The sequence below is a fragment of the Falco punctatus genome (genome assembly GCF_963210335.1).
Source record: "Falco punctatus genome assembly, chromosome: 8".
In the NCBI taxonomy this organism is placed as follows: domain Eukaryota; kingdom Metazoa; phylum Chordata; class Aves; order Falconiformes; family Falconidae; genus Falco; species Falco punctatus.
In genome coordinates this window covers 41,136,311-41,149,957 of record NC_137588.1, presented here as the reverse complement: position 1 = coordinate 41,149,957, position 13,647 = coordinate 41,136,311, and the positions used below count along the sequence as shown (strand labels likewise).

Below are 13,647 nucleotides of genomic sequence, written 5' to 3'. Positions count from 1 at the left end.
GACAGCTAAAGTGTTTGAAGTGGATGAGGAAAAAGGCAAATACAAAGATGAAAAGGAAGGAGCTAAGATGATGCATCCTAGAAGTACACTTCAGGCCAGAGGGGGACAAACATGTCATGTTCCAGCTGACATTAAAAAACAAAAGAGGATGGCAATTTGAACCCAGGTTATGTACTAGAAAACCAGTATAATCCTGCAGACAAAGAGGGAGCATGTGCAGGAACTCTACACATGCGCAGGGACATGTCTTCGGACTCTAGCTAAGCCTCACTGACTCTGTGTGTATATTCAACATACATTCTGTGGGGAGCGATCTATCTATTCAGTAGATCCCAGAGTCAGTAGGGCTCAATACCAACCATAAGCTATCTTTGTATAGCCTCTTTCTGTTGCAGCAACAAAGACTTGCCCACAGACACAGCTCGGAGCACCTTTAACCGCAGATGGTGAGTAGAGCAGAGTAAGACCACGAGCCCTTCTCCTTGCTGTGGAGCTCTGGAGATTCCTCCTGCGTGGGGATTCCAGCCGACTCCCACCGCCCGGCTGCTCGTCGCCACACAAAGGAGAATGCTTTCAATGTGTACATAGGCATTCGCATTAATAACTTCTGCAGTTAATTAACTTCATGTAGCAGCAAGTACAGAAATTACCAGAAATTACCAGAGATTTCAGAGCTCTGCCCATTGAATTCCTTCAAGCTAGCTCACAATGGCAAAGTTTATTTTCAATAAAAGCTGGCTTTGCAAGCAAAGCTCCGCCAGATCCCAGTAAATTGAGACACTAAGGAGAAAAGGTGGAAAACCCAAAGCTTTTCACAACGAAGTGGAGAAAAAAACAAATCAACCCAGCCTTTGGTTCGTTGGGAAAAGGATTTATTCTTATGTCGTAAAACAGTTATTTGAGAAAAAGTTATCTGAGGCCTTGGAAGGCCCACTGTGGTTAGCAGAAGTGGCATTTATGCTCCCCCCCTTCCCTGAATTCCCAGGAATCCGACCCTGCGGCAGCTGAGAAGCTCTCCCCGCATTTTCTTTAATAACCACCCCCCCTTTTTATTAATTTTCGACTCCACCCCATTCCCCGGCCCCAGGCCCCCCCAGTCGGGGAGGCGGGGGCCTTGTAACGCCAGCCCGGACTACGTTACGTGACTGCCTCCTGGTGCACCCAACGGGAACTGCACCGCCCGTGACCGGCCAGCCGGTGCTGACACCACGGCTGTGTCGAGCCCCCGCAGGGGCACCCAGGGGCGCCCTATCGCCGCACCAGCACCAGGACAAACCCCAGCTTCGGCCGCGGCCGCCTGCCCGCCCGCCCGCCCGCTCTGAGGATGCGGCCGGGCCGCCACACGCCGGCTGCCGGCTCCGGCTTCCCCCTGGCCCCGGCCTCGGCCCCAAGCAATCGACCGCCAGATCGACTTACCCCGCCTGGCCCTGGCTGCTCACTGGGCGCGCTAATCCATGTGTCGGTCGATCGTTTCGCTCGGCCTGGGGATGGGCGGGGCGGACGCCCGTCGCGCGGGTGCGGCGGGGGCTGGCGCCATTTTGCAGGAAGAGGTGAGAGGGGCGGCCCCGCTGTGCTCCGTGTCTCCCCCCTGCCGTCACCTGCCGCTGCCAGCTTCGGCCGGGCCTGCACCGAGTGGGCAGCGCCGCCGGGCCCTGTGGGACCGTTGTCGGGAAGCGGAGAAGGGCGGCCGGCCCGCCGGTGCGGGGTGAAGGGCGGGCAGGAGCCTCGGTCCGGCCGGGGCTAGGCCTGCCTGGGAGACCAGCGCATTCGCTTCTCTTGCAGGGGCGCCGGGCCTGTCGGCGAGAGGGAGCCTGCAGTCTGCCATGGCCAATGTGAGTACGGCGGGTCCCCGTCTCCCGGGCGGTCACACCGCGGTGGGCCCTTCTCGGCCCGCGGTCGCACCCGTACACCCGCCGGGTCTCGTCCCGGGGAGGAGGCAAACCGGCGCCTTCGGAGGAAGGGACTTCTCCGTGCCGCTCCAGCCCCTTGCCTTTTATTTCCCCTTTAAATCATCGTGCTTATGGGGGAGTTCTTGTTCAAAATTAAGAGTTATACCAAGGTACAGTTGCATTATAAGGCAGTGCGATCGTCATCCTTCCGTCTAAGTTTTGGAAGCCAGTTTCTGTGGCTAACATGGGAGTAATTGAACTGATGCTTGGGTACGATGTGTTTTGTTCTGTTTTAAATGTCATGAGTTAAGATGAAGTACTTAGGTTCACTAGGCTGCCTTCAGACTGAAGAATAAAACACCCTTTATTGATGTAGTCTTGCAGCGGAGACATGAATAATTTATCGATTTCAGCAGTGTTTTTTTCAATTGTGTGATGCAAGGTATGTAAATATTTGCGTAAGTGAGCTCAGTCAACATATCTGTAATTAATGCTAACATCTCCCTGTTAAGTGAGTCTGATTATAAGGGAAGGTGCTCTTTTCTTGTAATTATGTGTCAGCTGTAATTGTTTACATCTGTTTTATCTGTAATGTAATCATTATGCAAAAATTAGTTTCAGTAGTGCTTTTACATAATGGAGGAAAAAACATTTAAGTGAAATTAGGAGACTTTTGTTGTTAAAGTAACCTTTTAAACCCAGTGCTGCTTTAGAACTAAACAGCTTAAGGCCTTAACTGTATATACTTGATTTAAAACAGAAAATCAAATATGCTTTTATGCATTTGAGTCTTCATGATGATGGTAGAACTTACTAGACATCGTGTGTTTACATAGAGATGTTATACAGGAAACTGATGCTTATTGGCTTAGGTCTTGATACTTTAGATAAAGTTCTTATGTTAAATAATAGCATTTATTCACTTTTTTTTAAGTAACTTTGTTAGATATGTGTTTAGTAGTAAATGTGTAAACATTTATAGAATCGCGAATACAGCAGTTAAGGAAAATTCCATTATGTCAGTTTCTTGAGATAATTTCTTTTCCTTATCTGGAAAATAAAATTTTATAAAAGCGCACATGGTGTGGTAGGTGGGGTTTATATTTCCAGTAATGCATGCTTTTATGCAACTGTAGTCAAAAGTATTAGTAGTTTTGTGTTAAATTCGTAAAAAATTTTTAAATTGCACCTGTAATTCTTGTTTTTAAGTGTATGATTGGTTATTTTTGTTAAATGTATGTAAATGCATCATGAAAATCATCATCTATTTTTAAAGTACAACAAAATAATCAGACTTTTCAGTGTAATCACATCACCTGGGTATTTCTTCTTTAAAAAAAACCAAAACACAAAACCAACAGAAAAGCTCTAGCAACAGTTGCTCATATTACTACTTAAGATACTGTCATGGGCCCTCAGAGTTAATCCTCATAGTAAGGATTACTCTTTGGAGCCCTGTTGCTGAGACCATTTGCATGCTCAGGGAGATAGCATTGCATCATTTGCTATGTGGCTGAATCAGCTTCTGATAGAATCATCTTCAGCAATTCAAAGTTACATTGACAGTACAGCTCTGTGGTGGGAAGCAGATTTTTCTGATGTGTTCCAAGACCACAGAATTCATAGAGGCTTTATGGCTTATTGGCGTTTCGCCCGTGATACTAATCTGTTTGCAGTAACATTTGTTTATAAATATGTGAATGCAAGGAGTTTGCAAATATAAATAACACTGCGCTAAAGTTTTGCACATGTTAAATGTTTATGGATTGAGAGAGCAAAAGAAAGAAGCTGAAATTACCATACCTGCCTGTCTTGATATGCTTATTTCCCTGTAGTTCAGAGCTGTTGATAGTGGCCTTTGCTAGTGACAAAATATGTGTAAGCACACCTGTATGTGTGCTTCTAGAGGAGAGCCACAAGATGTATCTGGAGTGATATCCAAATGTGTTGGATATCAGTGTTTAGTTAATAACGATATTTCTAGGTATTCCTGATAATCAGTCCCGTGATTGAATTGTGACAATTGTGGAAACAATGACATACATGGAAATAATCATGGAAACAATCCCCGTCCATAACTTTGTTTAGGCTGTGGGATTTCAGTGGTGCTATTTAAACTGTTTGGGGTTTTTTCCTCACATGAGGAGGCTTTTCAATAAGTGTTGTTGAGGCTTTTCCTTTACTTAGAATACTAGTACTAGTAAAATACAAAGTAATAATAAAATACTTAAAAATTTGATTTTATAGAAACACAATTGATCATAATTAAAATTGTAAATTAATTATCAAGTGAGGATTTATTTTGTAACTCACAAAGTTTTACTTAAATTAGTATTTTTGTTAGCAGTATGTAATACTAATTTTGTTTTTGTCTTCTCAGGTGCTCTGTAACAGAGCAAGATTGGTCACCTACCTACCAGGGTTTTATTCCTTAGTCAAAAGAGTTGTAAATCCCAAGGCTTTTTCTACAGCAGGTTCCTCTGGCTCAGATGAGCCTCATGTTGCTGCTACACCTCCTGATTTATGTAAGAAAAAGCAAATTAACTTTCTTTGAATTTGTGTGCTATCAGAACTTTGCACCCCATGTAAATTTGGGAATTCTGAAGTGTGCTTTTTATGTCAGGGCCCTGACTTGGGCATTGTGGTTTCTTTGGTTATATATGATAGTGTTCAAATACAGGTGTTTAAATGGGAGAGGGCTTTTTCCTTCCTTTTTTTTTTTTTTTTTTCATTTCATTTTACATGTGATGACTAAAGCAAGGCCTTGACTTTTACAGGTCCAAGAACTGTATGGCCAGATGAAGTAATGGGTCCATTTGGTCCTCAGGACCAGAGATTTCAGCTGCCTGGTAATATTGGTTTTGACTGTCACCTAAATGGAACCGCTTCTCAGAAGAAAAGCCAAGTTTCAAAAAGTCTGCCTGATATATTAGCAGAGCCTTCAGCAAGTGAAAGGCATGAATTTGTAATGGCACAATACATAAATGAATTTCAGGTAAGAACAGGTTCTTCTATGTGAAGCTGGTATTTCCTGTCTGAGAGAGACATAACTAATCTTTCTTCCTCCTGCAAGAAGATACTGTTGATTTTCTAGATGGTTTTGAAAGGTGAACTTCAACCGGGGTAAGTGAGAGACAGTGGAGAACCTAGCTGAAGTTTTTTCTTTTAGGAGAGAGAAATATTTCAGGATGTGTTTGGTTTTTTGTTTGGGGGCTTTTTGTTTGATTTTTTTTAACTGTATGTCTACACAGTGCTTAGTGAAATAGCATTTTGGTAGTGACTTTGATTATATGTAGATGCGAAAAGAAAACTTCAGTTTCAAAACCTGCTGTCATTTCTTAGTATTTCATTTAGTGGATCTGGACTTAGACAGTTTGGACAGTGTTTAGATCTGCCTGTTTAGTTCTGATAACCATTAAATTCACACAGAGAAGCAGATCAACTTAACTTTACCTCAGGTCTCCCAATGAGACTGCATTTTGGCAATGGCAGAGCCTGCATTAAGTCAAATGCGTTACTAACAACAAGCAGCTTGCTAATTGCTAGTGTGATCACACCGTTCCAACAAATGTTTAGTGCTGCTAGCTGCTGACTCAGCTTTCCAGGCTCTCCTAGTTTGTGACATGCTCAGAAACACTGGAAGTCAACTAGCAAATCTCCATTGAAAAAACAATGTATAGTGTTTTTTATGAATGCAGCATTGTATTCCAGAGTGTTCAGAAAACATAAGCTGCTGGTGAACCCCCCAGATTCTGTTTTCAGCTTGTGTGGGTCATCCTTTCTGTAAAAAGCCCAACAGGAAATTCTAGTTAGTTTATTCGGTGCAAACCAGGTGCACTGAATGCAGGTCTGCTTTCTAGCAAGATTACTTGTATAATGAAATGCCCGGTGCAGCTGTTGCTGTCTGGTATTGCAACTGGTATTCAGAAAGCGGTCAAGTGGAGCTGACTCTTCATACCAGTGGTTTTTAGGAATCCTTGAACAGCACTCAGCTAATGAAAAGGCTGAATTACTCAGTTAAGGAGAGGACCCAAATTTGAATGATAGGATCAGCTGAATACAGGAACCTCCTGTAGGTTGCTGCAGCAAGCAGGAGAAAAGCTTAGTTCTGCTAAGCTCATGCACCAGTCCTTGAACCAGAGAAATGGCAAACTGCTCTGACCTCTGTGTACCTGAGATTTGCTTACTACATTTAACTGAGCAGAGTAAATGGGCCTGCCAGCCTGTCAGTATCAGAAAGTGGTGCTGATCTTTGGATAATGGCGGTAGTCTCTTGATGATAGCATGCCTGCTAGGTGTATGGACTATGTAAGTGGTGTTTAACCAGATAGAATGGGAGTAGTAGACAAGCAATCACAGTGAACTACCATTCTTGGTAAGAGAAGCATCCTACGGTTAGGAAGAAGGGGTTTACCAGCATAACAGCATGGTGTGTCGGGCTTGGATCTGTCCCAGTGACTTTTGTGATTGTAATGCAAGGTACATTTGGAAACATGTATTGAATAACTGCAGTTAATGTCTGGTTTTTGTCTGTTGTTGTGTTTTCTGGTGGCTTTTTTTTTCCTGTTCTTGATTGTTAACTTTAGAACGAAAATGCTGGCCACACAGTTTTCTCTAGGGAGAACTTCCAGATACAAACAGGTGTTTGGTAGAACTTAATGTATTATTCAACATTGTAATACCAGTCTTAGACTTACGAAATTCCTTGTAAATTGCAACATAGAGTTAGAAAAACTGTATTAAGGCATTTTGTGCCTATTACTAATAGTTGCTGTCCCAAAGGAGGCAGCTGTTGTCACTACCTTCTTAAGGGCATTACAAGCTTAAATGTTCTGTGGCTAACTTACAGGTACTCCATTTGTAACATATCTGCAAGAATCTGTTCCTGTTTTGTTTTGGTGTTTTTTGAAACTGTAGAACTAAAAAACTGTAAAGAATAAAGAAGATATTACTGGAAAACTGTTCTGCTTTTCAAGCTACAACAGCCAAAGCTGAAAATACCCATAGTTCAGAGCTCTAGAACTGTTGTGTAACTTCGAAAAAAAAAAATTTGTTCTGTCTCAGGTAATGTGCATATGTCTGAAATCTGTCCATTGCTGTTGTATTGAATACTTAAGGCCATTGTTTCAGAAGAAAGTTTTTCAAAAATTTCTGCATTGGTTAAGGCTTTGAGATAATTAAGAGTACAGCAAAATATAAATTTTAAAATTTGTGTAGGTTTAAGTAACAGGTAATACTTACATCTCTTCCACTTAAATATTGGAAAACCTTTTAACTCTTGTTGCAAATTCTGTGAAAGTGCTTGAGTGTATCAGTGGATATTTAGTCACAAAAACAGTCTGGTATACACAGTTACTCCTTGTATGTATCAATGAATGAGAAAGTTAGTTTTCATTATTTTTTTTTTCCTCAGGGTGCTGATGTTCCACAGAAACGGCAAATAAATAATGCTGAAACTTACTTTGAAAATGCAAAAGTAGAATGTGCAGTACAAGCTTGTCCTGAACTGTTACGAAAAGGTATATTTTCACTTTTATTGACAACTAAGAAAATGTAACTTTTTAAAATACAACAATATGCAAGTAAATACAATGAGGTAATTGATGCCACAGAATGTGTAGTAGAAAAGGGTAATCCAGAGTTAGTATTTTAAAAAAGAAAAATACATACTCTAAAACGAAAACTGAAGCTTAGCTGTTGACAATACTTGGTATTTCATTTAAAATTCTGTGCCATTTAAATTCAAGATCAGCTGGGGTAGGGAGTAACTTTCAGCTGCTTGCTTAGTGTCACGTAGATTCTGGAGCTACTTCACTATCCAAAACCCAGGTTTTGACAAAATCAGATCTTTTGGCACGGTTTCTTAGTAGAATAGTAAATTCTGAAATTATGAAACTTCTGAAAGCATTGGGTTTGTATCTTTCTTTACTTTGTTCAAGAAGGAAATGATTGGAATTAAATTGGAGTTAAACCTTCTAATGTAAAAAGTGATGTACTGAAAGAGAAAAGAAGCTGAAATCTTGATCTAGATGCTGAAGAGGGCAGACTTTTCAGAAACTAAGAAAGAATGAACCTTTGGACTTTAAATTCTGGTGGCGAGTGCTTTCTTCCTTGCACACTGAAAACAAGGCTCTTTGAAGCCCAGTCATGACTTTGGTGCTTCACATGTATTCCTGTTTGTAGTACAACAGCTGATGTAGAGAGGGAAACATGATGTGCTTGGACCTTTTCTCCTCTAGAGGAAGAACTGTCACAACTCGTGCCAGCAATATACTACTGGTAGTGAGTCTGCTGTCATGTCCTAGGAAGTAGGTCGGAGACATTTCTACTGAAAAAAATAATGTAAAAATTGGTGTACATTGTGATGTGACTTAGCCAGTGTGTGTGGAGAATTGTGGTGGTGTTCAGTTCAAAATACTAAAATATTATTATACTTGATTTTACATCTTTTTAAGACACTTGTTTGCACATTTTGATATGTGCAGATTAGTGGGGCTTCTATCTTACCGTTAAATAGAAGGTCTTGAAATAGCAGACTCCCTAAATTGCTCTTAACAGGACCTTACCAAGGTACGTTAGTTCCCACAAAAGCAACGTCAGCATTGCAAACCAGTGTGCTGATTGCTGGATCTGACATGAAAAACACATGCATATCTTGGATTTAAATGGAAGGAAGCCTTTCATGTAGGGTCAATAAAACTGAAAAAAATGTAACTAAAATGTAAGAGGAAGCCATAACGTGCTGGCTTCACTTTTTTAGACTTTGAGTCGCTGTTTCCAGAAGTGAATGCCAACCGTTTAACGGTATTAACTGTCACCCAGAAGACTAAAAATGATATGACCGTATGGAGTCAAGAAGTGGAGGATGAGAGAGAAATGCTGTTAGAAAACGTAAGTAGCTGACACTACCATCAGCGTATTTTTGTTTGTAGATGAATCTTTTGTGCACTATGTGTGTATTTCGGTCCATTTCTGTCTTTGGTAGAACATTTGTGAACCAATCCTATGTTCTTTTACTGATAAAATGGAGGTAACTTTTTCCCAGTTTTGTAGCTTTTTGAGTACTCTACATAAAATGTCTCTTAGAGCTATTACTTTGTTTATAGTTAGGTGAGTCAAAAGTATGCTTTAATGTTGTAAAACGCTACAGTAAATTAGTAAAGATAGCTGATTGTTGTTCTTTTTTCTTTTTCCATTCTGATAGTGGATACTGTTAATGCTTTCAGCCTGTGTACCGGTTATGTTTATTTCATCTTAACTATTCTCATGAAATTTGTGGTCTTGTTCTGTTGCCACTAGAGGTCTCTGAGTCGTTTTGTTCCACATTCTTCGTAAGTTTTTTTTGTGTGTGTACTCCAGCAGGTGTCGTCATTCACCACTGCTGGCAGTCTTTTCTTGGCACCTCAAAATACAAAGTTTCTCTATAGTATTTGTTACAATTTTTCTCAAACTGGTAAAAATTGTCCTGTAGGATTTTCATCTGAATGGTGAAGGTCATATTCATGTTTGAAAATAGTCTGGTAATGTCCTTTTCAATCCTGTAAATTGCAAATGTGGCTTGTATAAAGCAGTGTAAGGGTTACCACAGAAAAGGAAGAAGCAGTCTGAAGGATCAGCATAAAGATTACACACAAATTAGAATTCCCTTCATTTTAGTGTGTTCTTCTCTTTGAATTATTTATGGTCTGTTGGTCTTTGGCATTGTAATCTGGTCTAATTATATGTTAATTGGCATCTTTCTTCCTTGTGCACCTCCCTGTCAAGTCTAATATAGTCATTGCAGGGGTGTTAGGATGTTGGATGTAACCTCCCAGCCTAAAGGTTACTAACAGCAAATTCACAAGAAAATGGTCTGTTTGTTTGCTTCATAGATGGTTAGAAGTAACCTTAAAAATACTAATTTAATGTGAGAAGCTTGTGCTAAAGTAGTGAGGGTTTTGTACAGCCAAATGTGTTTACAGTAGTAAATCTCAAGTGTTTGTTAACCTCACTCTGAGTGATACGGGGTTGTTACAACACTGGATCAAAATGTGTACTGTATCAGAAATCTAATGCCCAAAATACTGTCTTCAGATGACTTCTATTGGTGACTTAATTGATAGTTGAAACACAGTTAATCGTAAGAGTTGTCAAACCTCAAAATACAGAACAGATTACTGTAAAGGATAAATTTCCCTTATTTTGGACCATCATGGGACTGAAGCTTAGTAACTATAATATTTCTATAAATTTAGAACCTTGAGCTGCTGACGGCGCTAATTATAGAGACAATCCCATTTGTATAACTGTCAGTGAATAAAGTATAATTATTCTGAGGTTAGAAATGGGTTTTTTTATGACATTAGGAAATTCCTTTCACATTTTGAGGAAGCTATGTGAATTCTACCTGTGCTTTACTCTAGCTCACTGTATTCATCTGTTTAGATTTTGCACGTAGATGTGTTTTTCTGAGTGCACAGAAGGTTTTTAGAACCATAACAAATCTCGACTTTTGTGGTTGCTTTTTCTCACCCACCTTTGCAGGTTTCTTCAGAAGTTTTCTATGGGCCCCTGCTGGCCCTCATAACAGGGGTTGAAAACTGCTGGTCTAGGTGATTAAAAGCACATAACTTGAGGTCTGCTGTTGCTGGTTTATCTGGAAAAAATGTGCTGTGTAGGTTGTGTAGTTATTTTGTGCCCTGTGTTTTGATGTCAGAATACAGAAGTACAGTTTTAAATCTGCCTGGTTGAATTCTGTTCTGTATCTGACAAAAGCATAACTGCAACACAACACCAAAGATTTAAAAAAAAAAAAAAGAAAAAGCTTAATTCATCAAATTAGCAGATGTGAAAAGTTTGCTAAAAAAAAATAATTATAATTTCAGCTGTCTCTTAAAAGAACAGAGGTTTTTGATGACATGTTACAGAACAGGGAACTTCTTTGCCTGTTGCTTAATTGAAAATACTGTTTTCAGGGACATCAGCTTGTTGCCCTCAGTGTAACTGAAACATGACCCAAACTCTCAAATAGTGGGAGAGTTTGAAATCATTATTCATTCTGACCACCAGCAAATTACAACAAGAGAATTAGTCTAAAAGTACAAATGTTTATGGAACTATTTGCTATCATGACGCAAACCTAAATTGTTCTTTAAAATAATTTGCAGTTAAACATTTGCAGTGCAGGAAGAACTACGTAATACTGTAGTATTGGCTGAGGTAGGACCTTACAGCAAAACTGTCTTTTGCATATACATTATAAATACATTTAATGCTACATTTAGCGTCCAAATTGTGGGGTTTAGGTGAGATCTGTAAACTGCTGGAAATAACACAGCAATACCTGAAGTAATAGTTGACTTCTTAAAGAGGATAACAGGTATGATTGCAACCTGCATGAATAATCAAAGTAGTTAAGTTATTCTTTGTACAAGCTGTTAATCCATTACTGAGTGACACAAGGAACACTTTTAAATCTCATATGATCAGAGTAGTCTAATGTATGCCATTAATTCTAATCCATTTAATATTATTAATATTTTCTATTTAAAGCATGCTGAATTTCTCATTAGTAGAGGGCAAAAGAAATCTGTGCTTGTTCATTTTCAGAATATCTTGTATGTGTTCTGATGTGTGTATATATATGTAACAAAAATCTCATTTGATATCCTTCTTTCCCTTTATTTTCTTTAAGTTCATTAATGGTGCCAAGGAAATTTGCTATGCAATTTGTTCTGAAGGCTATTGGGCTGACTTCATTGATCCATCCTCAGGACTGGCAGTAAGTTGCACTGTGTGGAATATGCAAGGGACACTGCTGTGTGCTAACTAGCAGTGGTATTTGTATTCTGTATGGGTTAAATCCAGCTTTTTCACATGGTCAAAGAGCTGTTCTCATAGGGTAATTTGTTTCACAAATTAAGATAGGTTAGTAACCCTGAGCCAGTTCCCGTACTGTGTCAGCTGTCATTGCAGTCGGCACTTTGGAGAATGTCGTTCAGCAATGAAGTTGAACTTTAGATAACTGCAGAAGATTATGCCCAAAAGCTCTTAGTCACTGCAGAATAGGCTGGTTATGCCCTCCCAAGGTACGGTGGTAGTCCTGACTCCTGTTGGTGTAGATGGAGGGTTTTAAAAAGTCTTGTTATGCTATTGTCATCTTCATTACACAGAAACAATTAATAGCTTGTTCCTATTAAACAGCAGTGGCATTCACTGTCAGATTACACTAGATCTCTGGAGGAGCTGACAGTTTCTGCCCAAGACATTTATGAAACACAGTCTTAAAACTTACAAGAGAGAATTCAGAAAGTGGTCAGACAAAAATACATAGGCACTCATGCTTTCATAGAAGCTAACTGTTAAAACCATATCATAGGTGAACATAATCACAGCAAAGCTTACTTCAGTGGGTTTTTACTTAAAAACACTATGAAAGGCAGCGATTTATTGTGTCAACAGAAGCAGATAGTTTTAACAGGGGATGTTTATTAGGTGAACAGGCAGTTGAAGGTGTGTATAGTGCTTAAAAGCTTCCCTGAAATTCCATGCATTTAAGGAATAGTTAAAGACTGATGAAAGTAGGGTTCTGCCTTTGGGCTCCAATTCAGTAGTAACATCCTTAGTGATAACCTGTTCATTTTTGTATGTGTGATTGATTAGATATTCAAACACACTGGTATGCTTTGAGTGCTCTGTCAGTGAAAGAAAATCTTTTAAATATGGGGTACCAGTATAACCAGGGGTATTTTGCTTAGTTTCCTTTGTAGATCTCATGAATAAAACGGCACATAAAATTTCCTTCAACAGATGTAACTGGTACTTCTGGACTTGGGTTTTGTTTTAAAAAGGGGCAGTTCTGACATTTCAAATGCTCTTGGAAGTGCTCACGTGAAAAAATTCTCTCTTTTTTTTTTTTCCACCTAGTTTTTTGGACCTTACACAAACAACACTCTGTTTGAAACAGATGAACGCTACCGCCACTTGGGATTTTCCGTTGATGATCTTGGCTGCTGCAAAGTTATTCGTCATAACATCTGGGGTACTCATGTGGTTGTAGGAAGTATTTTCACTAATGCTGAACCTGACAGCCCTATCATGAGAAAACTAAGTGGAAAATAGCAGTCATCAGGGTTTCACAAGTTCTTAAGACCTTTGCATTCTTTTACTTGATGATTCTTTCTAAGCATTGTCAGGAAATGCCACACTTTAAACTATTCTTAGATAATAAAGTACCTCTTATTTATTTTAGTCTTTGAGTATGTGTTCACCACATGTGACTTGGAATATTAATTGACAGCATTCAAACAGATACCTTTATGTGCCACATTAATTTTAAGCTGTGAGTTTCCTTCATCTTTAATGAGTTCAAACATACACGTACATAGCTATCTCTGTATTCTTTTTTAATATTATCTCACAAGCCGTGCTTCCTAACCATTTTATCTTTCAATGTCTGACAAATCTGTGCTCTTAGTATTAAAAATCCTGATGCCGCTGCAGTTTCTAGTAATTTTGCCACTTACTGAAATAAGTGGCAAAAAAAGTGGAATAAGTAATAAAATTGTTCTCCCAGAATATAGAACTTAATAAAACCTGCAGAAGTTAATGTTGGACTAATTACTCATTTGCTGTTCTAAAAAGGGAATAATGAGATAAGCTTTCAGTGGTCTCTAACTACAAGTAATACTTCAGTAGGGAAGTGTGCACTTGACTGCTACATCCAGGCACTCAGTAAAAAGTCTTAAATTGCTCTAGTATCAGTCATCTCAAAAGTTTG

At 39.4% G+C, this 13,647-nt stretch overlaps 1 protein-coding gene across 1 annotated transcript; it reads left to right on the top strand.

Moving 5' to 3' along the window:
* Positions 1 to 1,309: 1,309 nt before the first annotated feature.
* Positions 1,310 to 13,118, top strand: MMADHC (metabolism of cobalamin associated D). The gene is made up of 8 exons (XM_080400094.1): positions 1,310 to 1,550; positions 1,783 to 1,832; positions 4,270 to 4,414; positions 4,667 to 4,884; positions 7,303 to 7,408; positions 8,650 to 8,780; positions 11,563 to 11,649; positions 12,795 to 13,118. Exons 1-8 carry the CDS (start codon positions 1,325 to 1,327, stop codon positions 12,987 to 12,989), a joined length of 1,158 nt encoding a protein of 385 aa, XP_080256220.1. The 5' UTR covers positions 1,310 to 1,324; the 3' UTR covers positions 12,990 to 13,118.
* The last annotated feature ends 529 nt before the right edge of the window (positions 13,119 to 13,647 follow it).